Source organism: Misgurnus anguillicaudatus, chromosome 2, assembly GCF_027580225.2.
Source record: "Misgurnus anguillicaudatus chromosome 2, ASM2758022v2, whole genome shotgun sequence".
Taxonomy (NCBI): domain Eukaryota; kingdom Metazoa; phylum Chordata; class Actinopteri; order Cypriniformes; family Cobitidae; genus Misgurnus; species Misgurnus anguillicaudatus.
The window spans coordinates 31,425,627-31,442,862 of record NC_073338.2 but is presented as its reverse complement, the minus strand read 5'-3'; the positions used below and the strand labels follow the sequence as shown (position 1 = coordinate 31,442,862).

At 40.4% G+C, this 17,236-nt stretch overlaps 1 protein-coding gene across 9 annotated transcripts in view; it reads right to left on the bottom strand.

Moving 5' to 3' along the window:
* ptprfb (protein tyrosine phosphatase receptor type Fb) overlaps positions 1-17,236 on the bottom strand; it is a 204,126-nt gene that overhangs the window by 25,909 nt on the left and 160,981 nt on the right. For all 9 annotated transcript variants that reach the window (XM_055202563.2, XM_055202566.2, XM_055202568.2 and 6 more), the window contains 4 exons: positions 14,558-14,639; positions 14,230-14,457; positions 8,307-8,476; positions 2,699-2,811 (listed from right to left, as the gene is read on the bottom strand). In XM_055202563.2, coding sequence (XP_055058538.2) covers positions 2,699-2,811; positions 8,307-8,476; positions 14,230-14,457; positions 14,558-14,639 — 593 coding nt within the window. The remainder of the gene's footprint in view (positions 1-2,698; positions 2,812-8,306; positions 8,477-14,229; positions 14,458-14,557; positions 14,640-17,236) is intronic.

Sequence of the window (17,236 nt, the reverse complement as noted above, 5' to 3'; positions counted from 1 at the left end):
CAAACCACTAGGCACTGACTTAGCAGTAGCTAAATAAACAATGATATCAAAACCTGACTAGGACAGTAAGTGTAAATTTAATATAACAAAGAAAACCTATTGTTACTTTAAATAAAAGTCAATCCCTACAACAAAACTATACAATAATATGGCCATTGAATAAATTGAAAAAAAGTAAATGTAAATAAATAATGTGTACTCATAAACAACACAAAAATATTGCCCAACATTATTTAAACTTTCAAAAATGAATCAAACATTTTGAAGTGCACTTGCCATATAGCTACAGTAGTGGGATTTTATTGTAAAAGAGGCGCATGGCTGTTTTGAATGTGGTAACGATGTGCTCTTCAGGACTAAAAAGGTCTAAGAGGGGTCTGTAATAGCCAAGCTTCTCTGGCACCACTCAGCTATTAGAGGAGAGAGAGGCACGCCTGACATTTTCTCCTCGCATCACAGCTCTGCCTTTCACTCACCTTGGGAATGGAAAGCAGGAGGACTAATTAACAAAGAGGGGTTGAAAGGGTGCAAGGGTCTTTGGGTGAATTTAGTCCATATGAGACACTTAAGGAGATAAGACGGTGAGTGGAGGAACTCGAATAAACACCGTTCAACCTGAACTCAATGCCACACGATGAAAAACAGAACCATTAATGGAAGGCAAAACAGGGCATTACGGTCACTTTAATTACAATTAATTACAAAAATGCTCTAAAACCGCATTGTGATAGACTCAAGAGAAACTAATATTTTTTATATTAAAGCTGATGTTTTTCGTGATCCCATTTTTCAAACTTTAGTTGGTGTGTAAGGTTGCTGTTAGAGCATAAATAATACGTGGGTGATTTTCACGAAACCATTGAAACACCACGGCACTAATGATTTTAGCTTTAAAATGTGTAATAAAGTAACATTAAAAAGCATCAGAATTAACACAATACTGTGTTCTACCTTGCACAATGTGTGATTTCAACATAAGAATTTATAATTGTAAATTTTATCTAATTTTCTGCTGAAATTCTCATTACCGCAATGTGTCCGGCTGTGTTTGAACATGCGTTATGTTGTAATTTAATCAAATGAACACAAAAATATTAAGAAAAAAAAATAAATGGATGTTTTGCTAGACTACTTTACATGACAGAAAAAATATTTACTGAATATTCATGTATAATAATAATGAAGAAAAATTAGGAAAATGATGTGTCCATGCCTGATGTTCTCATCCTCCGCAACACTTTTTGAGAACAGTTTAAGCACACATACAGAATTTTAATAAAGTTTGATTTTGAGTGACCAAGCACATGGACCATTTACTTCAAGATGGCTACCAGGTAAGATCATTTTTTTACAGTTAATTTGAAATATTGTCTTGTCAGAATGCTTACATGACATTTTGATTATCATTACCGCATAAGATGCTTATTAAATGTTAATTTAATTAATAGAGGCATAATACTTTGATTTTAAATGCATGTGCAGAATCTCCAAATTATGTTCTTTCAGGTTTGGCATGTCATTTTGAAAATATGTCAGTGTTGATGTTTTCTGACTGTTGCGGTAATGAGATTTTTTAGGACAAATTTTTAAAATTATGTTACAAAAAGTGTTAAATGACAAGTAAAAGTTTTTAAATTAATGTTCCCATTTAATCCAGACTTTGTTTTTCAATGTCTGGTGGGGAAAAAAAGTAAATTTAAGCAATTTTTACATTTTCATGCTTGACATTTTTAAAACCAAGTTTTCGTGAGAATCACCGACCTGCAAATCCCAAGCGATAACAGAATTCGCTATTCAAGAACTACATAGAATGGCCGGTTTGAACTACAGCCCCCTACTTCCCGGATATATGACATCACTATAAGAGTTTTTGACTAAAATCCACCCATAGTAAAACGCCAGTCACCAGCTAAGCTCAAGCCGCTCTGGCTAAGCTTAGCTGCTATCGTCCAATCACAACACACTAAATCAGCTACAGTACACAATCTGAACTCGTTATGTATTTCTGAAGCAAGGACTTCATAGATCAGTCCCTCCTTCATTTTTAAAAGTAAACTGTGTGAAAAATACTGCATTTTTTACACACAAAACATGAAAACTGGTATATTGCGCATCGCAAACACAAGCATAGCTTCGAAAACACACGTGTTTAATGTTTCTGTTAATTCTAATGCAAAATGAAGTGGATGGCCATCTGTCTGTCTATCCGTCTCTGACATGATTTAAGGAACACACTGAGTAAGGCAAGCAGCTATTTAAAACCAAATTTTTCTAAAACATCGAGATGCACTCTCAAGACTAAAAGCATCTCCTCTCTCATACGCCATGGTAGGCGGATCGTGAGGATTAGAAGATCCGTGCGGCAGTGACAGATCGTTCTGATTACAAAGACACGCTGTCACTTCAGTTAATGTGTGCCTGCGTGTGTGCAAACACATCCTGTTTATGGTAAATTACATATTTGGTGGCATATGCTGACGTGTGTTCGTTCACAAAGAAAATAATATCAGGGTAACCGAACAAGATACAGATGATGTAGTACCTAGGGTCGGGCAGAGACGGTAAGAATTTGTGTCTCTGCATTGCGCATATGGCAATAAGCAAAAAATATAGCACATTGTGTGTGGGTGTATAAGTCAGAGGAGAAGGTTGTGTGTGTACATTAGGCAGTTTCTGTGAGGGTATGTGTGTGTGTTACCTGGCGTCTGGTAGTTGAGTCTCCTCATTTCGACTGGATCAGATGAGTTGGCAAGCAGACAATCCTTCACACCATTAGAGTGATCATCTTTGGGTAGGGGCGATGCCCTTTTCCTTTTAAAGAGCAAAACACAGTCGGTGTGAGCATTTCTATTGATTTATTCAGACGCCAGACGAGGATTGACTCAGGATTCAGAAAATTTAATACAAATAAATCCCCAAAACAAAACAACTACATCAAGAAGGATGAAAGCTTTGATGGTGGAATATAGACATTAGCAGCACCAGAACCAATCAACAAACTAAAAGGCACAAACCTCCTTTCCTATAGGGAACTGTTTTCCGTAAAATGAAAATGAACGATGATCAGGGACTTTCAAACTCAAATGAAAAGAAATGAAGCACCATAAATGATAAGTGTACCATAACTAGGGATGCTCCGATCGATCGGCCGCAGATCGGTATCGCCCGATAACGGCATTAAATGACTTGACCGGTACTCGCTAAATTTGCCGATCTCATGAACCGATCTTTCTGTTTACTTTTGTCATCATAGGGCTCCTGAATGCGGCTGCAATGAATCAGAGACGTGCATAATTGGATTTCTCTCTTTGCCTTACCGTGGGTTCACACCAGCCATATTTGAGGCGTCAAATTCGCGTCTACCGCGTCTACTTTGCAGCTTGAACATTTTCAGTTTACTCGCTTCATTCACGTGTGAAAGACACGTGTAAAATTCTAGTTATCTAGACATTCACGCAGAAATTCGCGTCATGGGAGGGACTTCTGCGACTCTGCTCGCTTTCTGTAATCACGTCACTACTAGAGCAAGCTCCCGATTGGTTAACGCGGTGAGCTTTTTCTGCCAAAGTTCAAAATTTCTCTAGATGCGTGAATGAGGCGGAATTGCGTCTACCGCGCCGCAATACACGTCTCATTTGCGCCGTGAGACGCTCAGACGCGCGTCAACGCGTCTTTACATTGATTTAACATTGAAATCACTCGCACTTGGCACCTCTACCTTGGCTGGTCTGAACGCAGCATTATGGTGCATTCACACCAGCTGCGGTAGAGGCGGCAAAAACGAGCTATTTGCGGGTAGTTGGACGCTTGAACATTTGAGTTTACTTGCTTCATTTCCGTGTGAAATTCTAGTCATTCTAAACATTCACACAGAAATTCGCATCATGGGAGGGGCTTCTGCGACTCCGCTGAGACTCTGCTCGCTTCCTGTAATCATGTCACTACTACAGCAAGGTTCTGATTGGTTAATGCGGTGCGGAAATCCGCCAAAGTTGATTTTTCAACTCGCGCATTTCCTGCGCAATGCTCAATTCACGCGGAACGCACCATACGCGCCGCACCTTCCGCGCAATTTGAGCCGCGCCTACCGTGTGTACCGCGGCGCAGGATGCCTAATCGCGTCTTTGCATTGACTTAACATGTAAATCACTCGCACTTGCCGCCTCTACCACGTCTGGTGTGTATTTTCTATGAGGACGGGCTCCGGTCAACAGCGCATACAACGTATATCTATCGCAGATAATAGCATCCTCATACCAAAAGTTTACTATTTGCATGCATTTTAACGTTTTGACATTTTAAACTTTCATTTCCTCACAGCTGCTCTTGTCCGCGTACACCGACGCGCGCACACACAGCAGCCTGTCATCAGTGCCAAGAACAGAGCAATTTCGCTCACGTCTTAAAGCTACAGTAACCTAATTCATCTTTCAATAAAATCACTCTCTGCTCTTCACTGAAGAACTGTTGTACTTCATATGAATGCGTATATATTAAATTCATACAGTAAAGACTGTGAAGGTTTTTTCATTACTTTAAACAGACAAAAACCTTCATCTGTGGTATTACTTTATCTAGAAAAAATGTTTACAGTTACAGTCATCAAAGAGCTTGCATATCAGCTTGAAGAATCGGTCTCGGCATTGGTATCGGCCGATCACCAAGACAACAAATCGGTAATCGCTACAAAAATCCTGATCAGAGCATCCCTAACCAAAACAGTGCATAGTAGCCTTGTGACTGCACTGTGTACTATTCACACAAAGCTACAGTATGTCCTAACAAGACTTGTACAAAACAAATCAACCTTTATGAATCTTTTTTGTCATTTGTGACCCTGTCTATAAAATCCAGGCTGAAGTCTCAAAATGTATTATGAGAGTCGGAGCATCAAAGTTTGATTCAAGAAATCAAGTTTTTTCATTTTCACTTCTCCTTTTGTGGTCCAAAAGATGACAGAGCGCTATTTTCTAGATGAGCTACACCTTCGAGACGTGACGGGGTCAGAGAGATTTCAAACAAAAACCGAACACAAGCGTCTGTTGTACCTTGCGCGACTCTGTTATCTAGCTCACTAAATATTCAGGGTGCGACGCTCCTTGTTTGTGGAGAAAACAAGGCGACTAGGTAATTAGCACATCAGCTGGATGGCACAACACCGGGTAATTACGCCACTGTAGCACCTGCACTCCCGAATGCGCTCTTGCAGCAGGTAAAGCTGTCGTGCTGTAAAACATCTGTTGGTGGAAACCCATCCTCAGACGCACACAAATCCACAACTAAAATGGGAGTGCCAACCGCATTGGAAATTTCACATCTCACTGCACTCCATTTGTAAGGTTCCGAACACAGTTTAAGCAGTCATGCGTTTTTCCTTCTTTCGTGAGGCTGTTGAATGCTTGAACTTAAAGAGGTCTGCAGCATATGCAGTATAATGACACCAGGCACACAGCATCACTAATCACCGGCGGCTTATTTGCTCTTTCCGCTACTGTTTGTACAATAGACCCTGGCAGACTTTAATTATTCAGGTAATATATATATACCAGACGCTAAAAGGAGCCGTTTGTACAGGGCTCAGAATTAAAGAATAGCTCAAATAGAGAGATAAAATAAGAGAAAATGGGCATTTTGCTTTGAGAGAAAGAGTGTGTGCGTGTCTACCAGAGATTTCGTACGTTGAGAACGAAGGAAAAAAACCGAATGGCTGGGTGGAGGAAAATGTCAGCTTTGAAGAGGAGAACATTTCTATTTCAGCAGCCGTCGGGCTGGCATTTCCTTTACAATGGGCCATTCAGGGCTCAGGTGAGACAGCAGAAAGGCTGACTGCACACGTTCGCTCCGAGTGACCTTCAGGAGGAGGTACAGGATCAACACCATCAGGATAAAAAAACGTAATATAAAACATCACAATCACCACAACCACCAATGAACACTCAGCATGCACCACTGTCACAACGTAACCCAAAAGACTGGAGATTTTCAAGGACAGCAGGGTGTAAGGGTGAGCTACTGTCGATCCGTATTCAGAAAGGATGTTTCGAGCAAACAACTTGTTTTGGATGAAACGATCAGTCATTCGAAACAATATGCTAATAGACAGTAGCACATTCTGCCACACCCGCAGACCCTGCAGCCTGTGAAGAGTATGACAGATGACACTTTTCAAATGATAAGGTGTGATAAAGAGACACCTGTGCGTGATCTGAAAGTACCTACCTCTCCTGTTTGCTGCGTTTCAGCGAGGGAAGGAAGAGACACGCATGATTAGTGGCAGGCAGAAACCAGCTGAACTGCCTGACAGGTCTTGTGTTTAAAACAATGTTTGTGTTTGAAGATGGTGATTCAAAAAGAAAGCTTTTTATATCCAATAGGGATGCCCCAAAAATTTTTATTCGAAAACCGAAATTGCTCTTTTTGGAAAGACTTTTATTACCGAAACAATACAGCCGAAATGTTGTGAAAACGCAAACAGAAACTGCGACCTGCACGTGCTTGTCTGAAGCAACATCTGCGGTGTGGATGTATTTAACCGCAAAAAGGCGCTACAGTGAACAGCTTTCTGTACGCACATGCGGTTGAATGTGTCAGACGTGATCTATCGATCGACGTGACATGTAAACTTTAGAGAGAGTTGCGCTAATGTGTCTCATACTGTTCATTAACATACATTTGGCGAATAAATCAATGAAAAACCACGTACCGTTTTTATGTGGAGCGACTGTTTATGCTGCGCTGTTTGTGATTCACCCTCGGTCTCTGTGTGCACGTGTTTATGGGCACTCAGTAGTGCATACACAGAGAGACGCGTTTCAAAAAGCAAGCGAACAAAACATCTTTCTGTTATTGACAGGGCACATACAAACAAAATGATCTCCACAGTATTCATTTTCTAATAAAAACATTTGTTTATGTCTTAAGTGTATGTATAGATTATTGTCAGAAACCAGTATTTGGTCTTAAAGAGACAGTAACCTCAATTAACCTACTTAAGTCTGTGTCATTAATGTTGATCAAACAACCCAAGACAAAGAGAAAATCACTTCTGCAGCTCTAAAAATAATAATATATTTAATTTATACAATAAAGACATAAAGAAAGTGTTATGATTCATTTAATTTGATTTCTGTACCTAATGCTAATTTCAGACATTATTTATGTACAACTTTGTTCTTTTTTATAAATATTTGCAATTTCTTTATTTGTTATTAAATTTTTCCACCCCCTTTCTGCTGATCGGAAAAATAATCCGATCCGTGCCTCAAAAACTGTAATGTGATCCGAACCGTGAGTTTTGAAATCCGTCACACCCTAGTAAAGTTAGTACACAGTGATAGCCATAAATGCAATGGTACTAATAATTGGCATAATAATTTCTTTCGGTGTTTCGGCCTTGGTTTCCTCTTTTTCCGTTTCGGCCAAGAATTTTCATTTCGGTGCATCCCTTATATCCAATAATGCTCACTGATACAAACCAGCGGCTGGCATCTGATTATTGACCTAGACCAGCATGCCTACAATCTTACGCCAGAGTAAAATCCCTCCAGTAATAAAGTAAACAGGGTAAAGGGACTGCCAGACTAAGAAAGATCAACAGAGAAACTCGCAGACAGCCGAAAAAAGCAAGCGGCTTGACGATCTGGCTCACAGCGGTGGGCAGTGTAGGATGAGAGCTTTTACAGTTGCATCAGCAGGGTGTGGCAGAGCTGTCACATAATCGTTTGCCTGCTGAGACTGAAAGCTGACTCTAAAATTTCACTGTGCATCTTCACACCGATCTGCTCTGGATATGAAACGCCACGAGCTAAAAGAGTTATTTGCTGTCAGGGGGCCGAATTGGAAGACTGTGCTGTATGCCGCAAAAATCTGACAAAAACAAACATTCGGTTTTCTTTGCAGTAAAGGATACTGGAGGAAATATTAGTCAGTACTGTATCCGCGCTGAGAACGAGACCACCGGGTCACGCCGTAAGCTACATGTATGCTTTATTCGGCTGAGTCAAGATGTCATTATGAATAATGCCCTCCTTTAGTTCCTTCAGCGGGAGAGCTAGCTAAAATTAGCCACATTGTGTGTCATATACAAAGCAGACATAAATTCAGACACTGGCTCAGGAACCCGACAATGTGGTGCAGGAGTGTATTCATCCAAAACCTTCATCATGTACATTCAATAACGTGGGGTGTTCTTTAGGATGTTATTGATGTTAAACAGGGCTATGTGTTATACCACATACAATGTTCTTGTTAGTAATGTAAAATGAGAACAAATCTGAATTATGTTTATTTAAATTTTTATTACTCACCTTTTAAAGAGCAAGATGGCGATGACTATGATGATGATGAGCACCACGGCGAGCACTGGGCCCATGACCCAAAGCATCTCAGGCTGTTCCATAATGCGTGCATTACCATCTTTGGTTACCATAGTCACCACCTCGATGGGGTCTGAGTATGGGCTAGCTGAGAAAGTCCGCTACACACAAGAGAGAAATTAAGAGTCAAACTTGAAATAGATTTGAATTACAGTTAAATAGTTTCGTTTTTAAATTAGCTTGATGGCACTAAAATCTACACACGTGCTGATCTCCGGGTCTGGCGGTACCAGTTTTAGCATAGCTTAGCACAATCCATTGAATCTGATTAGACCATTAGCATTGCGCAAAAAAATAACCAAAAAGTTTTTATATTTTTCCTGTTTAAAACTTGACTCTTCTGCAGTTACCATTGTGTACAAAGACCGACGGAACTGCGTAATATCATTGCGCCTTCTGCACCCATGTTACAGCAGCAAAGTCCTTGACTCGATTCAAGGACTCGATTTTCTAGGCAGATATTGCTAGGAACTATACTCTCATTCTGGCAAAATAATCAAGGACTTTGCTGCTGTAACATGGCTTTGCTGCTGTAACATGGTTGCCAGAATTAGAGTATAGTTCCTACCAATATCTGCCTAGAAAATCGAGTCCTTGAATGGAGTCAAGGACTTTGCTGCCGTAACATGGCTGCAGGCAGCGCAATGATACTACGCAGTGCCCCGAAAATAGTCCCCTGCTATTGAAGAGTTACCAAGGGGACTATTTTCAGGAGCTGCGTAATATCATTAAAAATCGCAACTTTTAATTTTCCGTTGGTCTTAGTACACAATTTAACTATAGAAGAGTCGAGTTTTAAATAAGAAAAATATTGATACTCTTTGGTTATTAGCACGATGCTAATGGTCTAATCAGATTCAATGGATTGTGCTATGCTATGCTAAAAGTGGTACCCCCAGACCGGGAGATCGGCTAAATGGATTCCAAAACGGTAAAATCAAATGTTCAACTCTAGGGGACCTGAAAAATTTGCATATTTTCAAAAAAGTGAAGTGTCTCTTCAAGCTCATCTGTTAGATATGAGGTCATCTATATGCAGACACATCACTAACATTTTCCAGGCTTATGACTCCTATTTCACATGATGGTATGTCCAATGTTGGACAAATGTACTTTCTAGAATAAAAAAAGACTTTTATAGGGTCAAATCAGCAATAAAATTGAAAAAAGCATTTTAATCTCATTTCACGCTAAAAACTACATGATTAGCTGAAAAATATAAACTAAACAACCAGGTAATACCACTGTTGAAAAAGTGATTGGCTCTTTAAATTGAGGGTGGGACTTCATTTGCTACAGCCGCCACATTGAGTGTTATGATTACTCCTATTCATTTTCCCAAAAGGGTTCCTACATTTCCTGGCTCTTATGCTTTTTACAGGCACAGTGGGGCATGTACACACATGTAGCCTTCACATCTGTCCCCATATAAGCCTGTGTTTTTCTTAACCCCTGCCATGCTCACATTCACCTTCCATTAACACATCTGTGTCTGTACAACCATGAGAAGAACCACATGCACAAAGACACACTGTAAAACAAATTTACCTACGGGTACAATAAAAGTAACCTAACACAGGCAACAGAAAAAAGAACATTGTGAAAGGCAAAAGTGAGAGAGAGACAGTATCGATGTGTAAAAATATAAAGCAAGAATACGATTTTTTTTCTCTCTTTCCCCCCCTTCTCTCTCTGTGGCTTTGATAAATGGAGGCAGAGACGAGGAATCATATCCTCTTCATTAGTGCTCAAACCATGGTGATAGTGAGCTGGCTGGAGGGAAGAAGGAAACGACAGGAAGAAAAAAGAGATAGTGTGGAGGGACATAAATGAGACATTTCTCTGCTGTGTCCAATTCCATCCGTACGCCCAGGGACAGGCAGGAATTCTGCCTTACAAACTGCCTGAGATGAAAAAGAGGAAAAGAAAGGGAAAAGAGAGTGGGGCTGTCACTACGCTTAGCTTTATCTATGCTGGGAGAGGGCATCCACACGGACACCAGTTCCCTAAGGGCCAAACCGCGCTGACTTCCTCTCAACAGAAAAGTGGGCCGCTATAATCCGGATCACTGCCTCAGCTCAGCTTGACTTCTCTAAGAGTGCCGAGATATTAATTAAAGAGATAAGAAAAATATTAGTTTGAAGAAGTCATAAAGACGTCTTATCTCTGCTCATGTGACAATCTGACTGTTAATGTGGAGGTTTATGAGAGCATGGGTGGCTATAAAGGAGTCCGTGTTGTACTGGAAATATATTTTATTTTCTACTTGATGTTTATGGCTTAAAAATAACTTCCCTCATGGAAAAAACAGGTCATAGTACTTAAAAGTGGTCTGTTTTTGATGTTCAAAACTGAACTACCAGTACAAGCCATATTGACAAATGTGACCCTGTCTGTAAAATCCATGACTCATAATGTAATAACGAGATTAGGAGCATGATTTCAGCTATTTTTTTATTGATTTTAATCTTCGATATGACCTTACTCGCTCAGTATTAAAGATATCAATGTTTATATTTTCACAGAATTGTCTAAAGGCCATTTTTTATGTAAAAGTAGTTAATTACAAAAATATAACTTTCGCTGGTTTTCACCATAGACAAATATGGACGTATAGGCCATGACGTCACCTATAGGTTACCGAAGAGCATTTTTTAAGCCATCTCGGCACCGCATCCCACGCAGATAACCAAAAATAGGCAAAAAGGCAGAGCATGGGTGGAGCTAAGGTGCTGGGTTGCTGAAGCCATGATTGCCTTGCTCGACGGTAGTGACAGCAGCAGCAATTCACCTGTCACTCAAGTGGCCACGCCCTTAAAGGAAAACACCACAGTTTTTCAATATTTTACTATGTTCTTACCTCAACTTAGACAAATTTATACATACCTATCTTTTTTTCAATGCGTGCACTTAATCTTTGTACAGCGCATTGTGAACGTGTTAGCATTTAACCTAGACCCATTCATTCCTAAGGATCCAAACAGGGATAAATGTAAAGCCACCAAACACTTCCATGTTTTCCATATTTAAAGACTCTTACATGAGTAGTTACACGAGTAAGTATGGGGGCACAAAATAAAACGTGGCGATATTTTAAGTGGATAAAAAATGAGAACTATATTGTATGGCGGAAGAGTACTTAGTTTGCAGCACTTTGACTTCGGCCACATTTTATTTTGTGCCACCATACTTACTCATGTGACAGTCTTTAAATAGGAAAAACATGGAAGTGTTTGGTGGCTTCCAAATTCATCCCTCTTTGGATCCTAAGGAATGAATGGAGCTAGGCTAAATGCTAACACATTCATGACATGCTGTACAAAGATTAAGTCTAAGTTGAGGTAAGAACATAGTAAAATATTGAAAAATGGTGGTGTTTTCCTTTAATTAAGGGGGTCTATGGGATCGACTACCTTTTAGGGCCATTCTGTAGCAGCCAGTCAATGAATTGCAGTTTAAAACAATTCCGTGTTGGCTTCACGAGGAAGACCAAAAGGTTGCCCATTGGTTTTAACAGATTGTGTCACAAATGATCACTGTCACATTACCAGGGTGAAACTGTTTATGTGCTATATCTTTCTATATTAAAGCACAAAAAGAAATCGTAACCGTAAAACTATGACAAAAACTCAATTTCTCAATCATCACAGTACACTATTGGCTCTTTTTCTGTATGGTGAAATGCACAATCTTTTCTTTTACTTGTAACCTCCAGTACTTTGTGTATGATGTGTTAACAGCTAAGCAGATAATGTCCCTAATGTGTTTTGCACTATAGACAGGAAGAAAAAGATAATAAATAAAAATCACCCACAGTCCCAGTACACTATCACAAAATCAATTTATTGGATAAAGATGGGCATTTGTCTTAAGGCAGAAGAGGAGCGGGTTAATGACATCTCAGCACTGTGGTCTCAGCACAGGATTTCTGCTAATGTAAACACTATATCTGTCCGAAACAGCTCGTCCACCACTGGCCCAACCCTGACGTTAACAGCCAGTTGATGCTTTCTCGCTCGCTTCTTCTGTTTCTCTTTAAAACACCGTGCTCTCTAATGTTCTCTCTCCTCTGCTGGACACCCGTAAACAACGCTCACAAAACATCTTAAGCACGCTTGTCCTCGCTTTGCTTAAAACGGTTCTGTTTACACACTATCTATCATTCGATTTCACACTCCTCTAGGCTTGTTTATCTGCCTCAGGTAATGCTTGTCCACAAAGACATTCTGTCTTTTCTTTTCCTTTACATTTTCCTCCTTTACAAACGTGACCGTGGCCTGTGTCATTCTGTTAGACCGTAACACGTATGCGATCATTACCCACACTGAATCTCATTCGCTAACGTATGTATGCACATGTCTGTGTGTGAAATTGGTTAGATAGAAATTATTTGTTAATAAGCATACAGTCTAAAAAAAACATAAAGCAAGTTTTGGTGTTGCATGTGTAATTTCAATCTTCGACTAAGTCAATATTAAATATATCAAGGTTATATTATAAATACTCATATGAGAAACTCTATGATAACCTTTTCTAAGCAAATAAGCAAGAACACTTGCAAGCAATTCTTTTTTACAGCAGCTGAATATGCGCTGTTATTTTTCCACCTTTCCTATCGGGATTGTGTGTCTATGTTGCTCCGGTCTTCATCTGCTCTCAGCAGAGAAGCCGTTCATTCATTCCCTATGACAGCACCACAGTGAAAAGGCTGGAGAGCTGAAACCGAGGCGCAGCTGTGGAAGTTGTGGGATGCTGGGTGTTCCTCTGAGATAGCTTTCTTAGGCCATAGACAAATGTTTAAAGCCTTACATACACATGTAATCATTCTTAAATCCTCTGCAGGCTTTTAATTTTCATTAATGAAACAAGCATGCACGTGCATCCCGACAATCCCTGTAGATGACAAATATGGAGGTTTCCACGAGTGTGACTGAAAAGTTGATGGAGTAAAGTAAGGATGGGCATTTGAAGTGCTGAGTATGACATTTGTCCTCTTCATAACGTATGGAGGGCAGATTATTTCCTAAGCTTTAGGGATACTTAAGACTCAGCTCCAAGAGAATCAGGACAAGCTTCCGTGCTCCTAAAGCCCAGCTGCGTAAATCCATTCTCTTGCTCCATCCGCAGCGCCGAGACGGAGCCTTAAAATGCCAAACACTGCTGACGCTGGCATGAGAGAAAATTATGAATATTTATCCAACTGGCCCTCTGGAAATCAGGGCTATGACTTTCAGCTATGATTATTTCTGGGGCTGAAAGGACGCAGAGTTTGATTTCTTTGAGGAGCAGACGGAAAACGTGCGGGGCTGAGGGAACCGTTGAGACGTTAAGCTAATGCTTGTTTTACAAACAAAGCTTGTTGAGTTTTGCGGCTTATTAGGACAAAGCTTGGGCAAGACACACTAAAGGGACAATAAGTAGGATATACCCCCATCTATTGGTGAAATTGTATTTGGATTCAAACGAATAGTGCTCTCTAGCGCGCTAGTTCACATGTTCTGAATGGAAACGCGTTGGTAGGCTAGTGCTTTTGTCCCTCTCTGCTATTATAGTTTATCAATATGGCAGAACGACATGGAAGCCTCCTTGGACGTACCCGTTCAATGTAAGTAAAGAGGAGAAATTCTAAGCTTACAAAGAAAAGTCAGATCACTGGCAGAGGTCATTTGACACCACCAAGGACATATTTATGAATAAAGACATTGATTTGGACTAATAAAATACTTAAAACCCTACTTACTGTCCCTTTAAGCTAAAATTGTGTGAATGGTAGAAGACGAATGCACCATTCATTGTTAACTCAGACCTGTGGCCAGTAAAAGATGGGGCATGATGTAAACATCATGTAAAGTACCTGTTTCTCGTTGGAGGTAACGGAGTAGTTATCCTTGAGTTCAGCCATGACAAAGCACAGGTATGACTGTTTGTCAGGAACGGGCCGATTGAAGAAGCCATTGTAAGCCTGCTCGTCACCCAGGGTGAAGGTGTCTGGGAGATGGTTCAGCTTTGCGGTGATATACGGCCTTACGGCACCTGCGTGACGTCGTCTTCTGAACTGGGCTCCCTCGCTAGACTCAAGAAGCTAAGGTGAGGAAGAGATGATTGATATAAGAAATATCTATAACGGTAACAAGATATATAATCGTATTACTATTTATAAGGTAAACAAACAAAACACGTACCTCATCAAGCTCCATTTCATCAGGATTAGCCCATTGGCGTGAAGATTTAAGAGCCACTGGTACCACCACAATGTAGTACCACCTATACAGAAATAAGTATTTTTAGCATATATACCTTTACTTTTTTCAAATACAATACAGCATCTTGGACAAAAATGTCAATTACTATTAAGCAGTGGTTCTCAAACTGGGGCCCTAAGATGGTGCCAGGGGGCCCCAGTTTAATGACATTTTACAAAATACATCAATTTATCATAAATTCTGTGCAATTAAACCTCAGAATTGTATAATGTAATATGTTTTGTTTAATTCAACTTTTTTACGTTTTGGAATGTTTTATGTCATAGATTTTCTATGGGGGGGCCATCAAGGCATGCAAAGTACACAAGAGGGCCGCACGCCGAAAAAGTTTGAGAACCACTTCTATAAAGGACCAGAGAAAACTGTAAGGGCCGATTCACACCGGCTGCGTGGCGTATCTGTTGCATGTCAGTTGCGTGGCGGCTGCTTCGCGTTTTCTGTGTCTATACATATCAGAAGCGTGCGTGACGCAGCGCTAACGCGCTGCTGTTTGCTATAGGTAACATATATTTTGCCTGGAAACGCTTCCAAGACGCTTGTGTGTGGTGTGAAAAATAGGTGCCGTTCCTATTCCTAGCATGCACGCGTTTTCGCCGCGGCTCGATCCGCGCCTGAGACGTGCGTGTCATGCAGGCGGTGTGAACTGTCAAACCTGCTAACATGGGAGCCTAAATAAAAACGGACACGCCACGCAGCTGAGACCCACACGCCACGCAGTTGGTGTGAATCGGCCCTAAGTTTATAATATGGCCTATTCCAGGTGTTAGTGTACACACTTTAACTAAAAAAAAAACATTTTTAATAACCTTGTTTTTAAACTCGGAGTATGAGCAAAGCGCTGTTAAATGGACAGGCATAACTTTAGGAGAATAGCAAATGGATGTTCATAATAAGACCGAGGCAGTGGCTATAATTTGACTGGTGTCTAAGACAAGAGCCATTTTAAAAATCAGCTCCCAGAAAAACTCTCCCATTTATCCCTGAGCTGCCAAGCTCCGCCATTACTGGGGAACGAAGTGCTGTGTCTTACAAGAAATCCCACATCAATCAGCTCCACTCCAAATGCCAATCTCCTCTCAGACTTTCTCATCCTCAACACACTGGTAATCTTTTTACCAATCAAAAAAAGCACTCCGGAGCACAGCCCTGTTTCTCCTTCTGGGATTGGCAACAAGGTCTAAAGTTTTTTTTATTACATTGCACGGGCGCTGATTTTGTAGACGGTCGAAAGGTTAGAGACAAAATTCCTTAGGTTTGTGGTTCAGTCACAAATTAGAATTACAAATTTCTTTTTAGGGAACGTAATTGGCTCGACTCCAAAATGAGGAAAAAAGATCTCCATTTTACTTCCACACTGCCTCTTCATTCATGAAAATTTAAGTGTCCAAAATACCATATAAACATAAGAGCCCACTCTCATGCATAAATTATTACAACACATTTTTTAAAGTACGACAAATTAGGGGTCGCCGCCCAAAGCCCGGTGCTCTGGTGAGGAGCACTTAGCAGTGAAGATGGGCTTTCTTCGGCAAGATCAACACCATATTTTTTCTTTCCTACAGGCAGGACGTGCTCATATCCTCCAACATGACAGGTTGAACTCTAAGTGGTCTCAAATCAAGAGGTTTAGATATATCTTCCTTTTAGACAGCTTTTTCCATTATTGATTTCCACTAAGTGATCAATCTCAACTCCTTCGGCACATTGAGACCAAAGCAAAGTCTTGCTGATGTCAGTGTAGCCTGACAAGGACCTTGTGGTGAATTGAAAAATATATGTTTCTTGAGAAGGTCGAACGTTAAGGTGAAATACAGTAAGATGACGTTCCTATGGGTTTGAAAAGCAGCTGGAATGTGCAGCGATGGCACGATGGTTGTTTGCTGAGGTGTGTAGATTTTGTCGGAGCGTTGGGGGAGTAATTGCATGGTAATGGTGTGTGAGCTACATTGCAGAACGGAAAGCATGGCGTCAGTGACCTGAGCAGAGCTGCAAGCAGCATTACTGCACACGTATGGATTTATGAGGCCTTTATTGATGAACATTTAATGACAGCAGAAGGGATGCACTGACGTAGTTGCAAGTATTATTTATATAGTTTTCAAATATAGGACTTCCTAAATTACTTGTAATGGTTTATACATCTGTAATTCAAAACCATGCACTCCTATTGAATTCTTATGTTTAACATAGTGTTGGGTCAAAAGCATTTGTTAAGTCAAATACACTATAAAAAGTTAAACGTTTTTTCAACTTAAATTGTCTAACTTAACTCTATACACGCCATTGAAAAGTTAACTCGTCAATTAAGAGAAAACGCTTCCCTGCCAATGACGAGTTTTTCCGACAATCCATATTTCCGCTATTAACCACCAGGTGGCGCTCTTAAGTAACATTCACACATGACAGAAGCGTTAACGCTTGATGGAAGGCTTGTCTGAAGCGTGGCCAACAGCCAATCACAGTTGCCGCTACACATGCTCCGATCTTCCATAAATGTAATTGGCTGACTCTGCTTAGGTTATTTGCATAAGGCGATCTGATCGTTTCCCTTGAAAAGTTGAGAAATATTCAACTTCTGCAACGAACAACGGCAGTGAC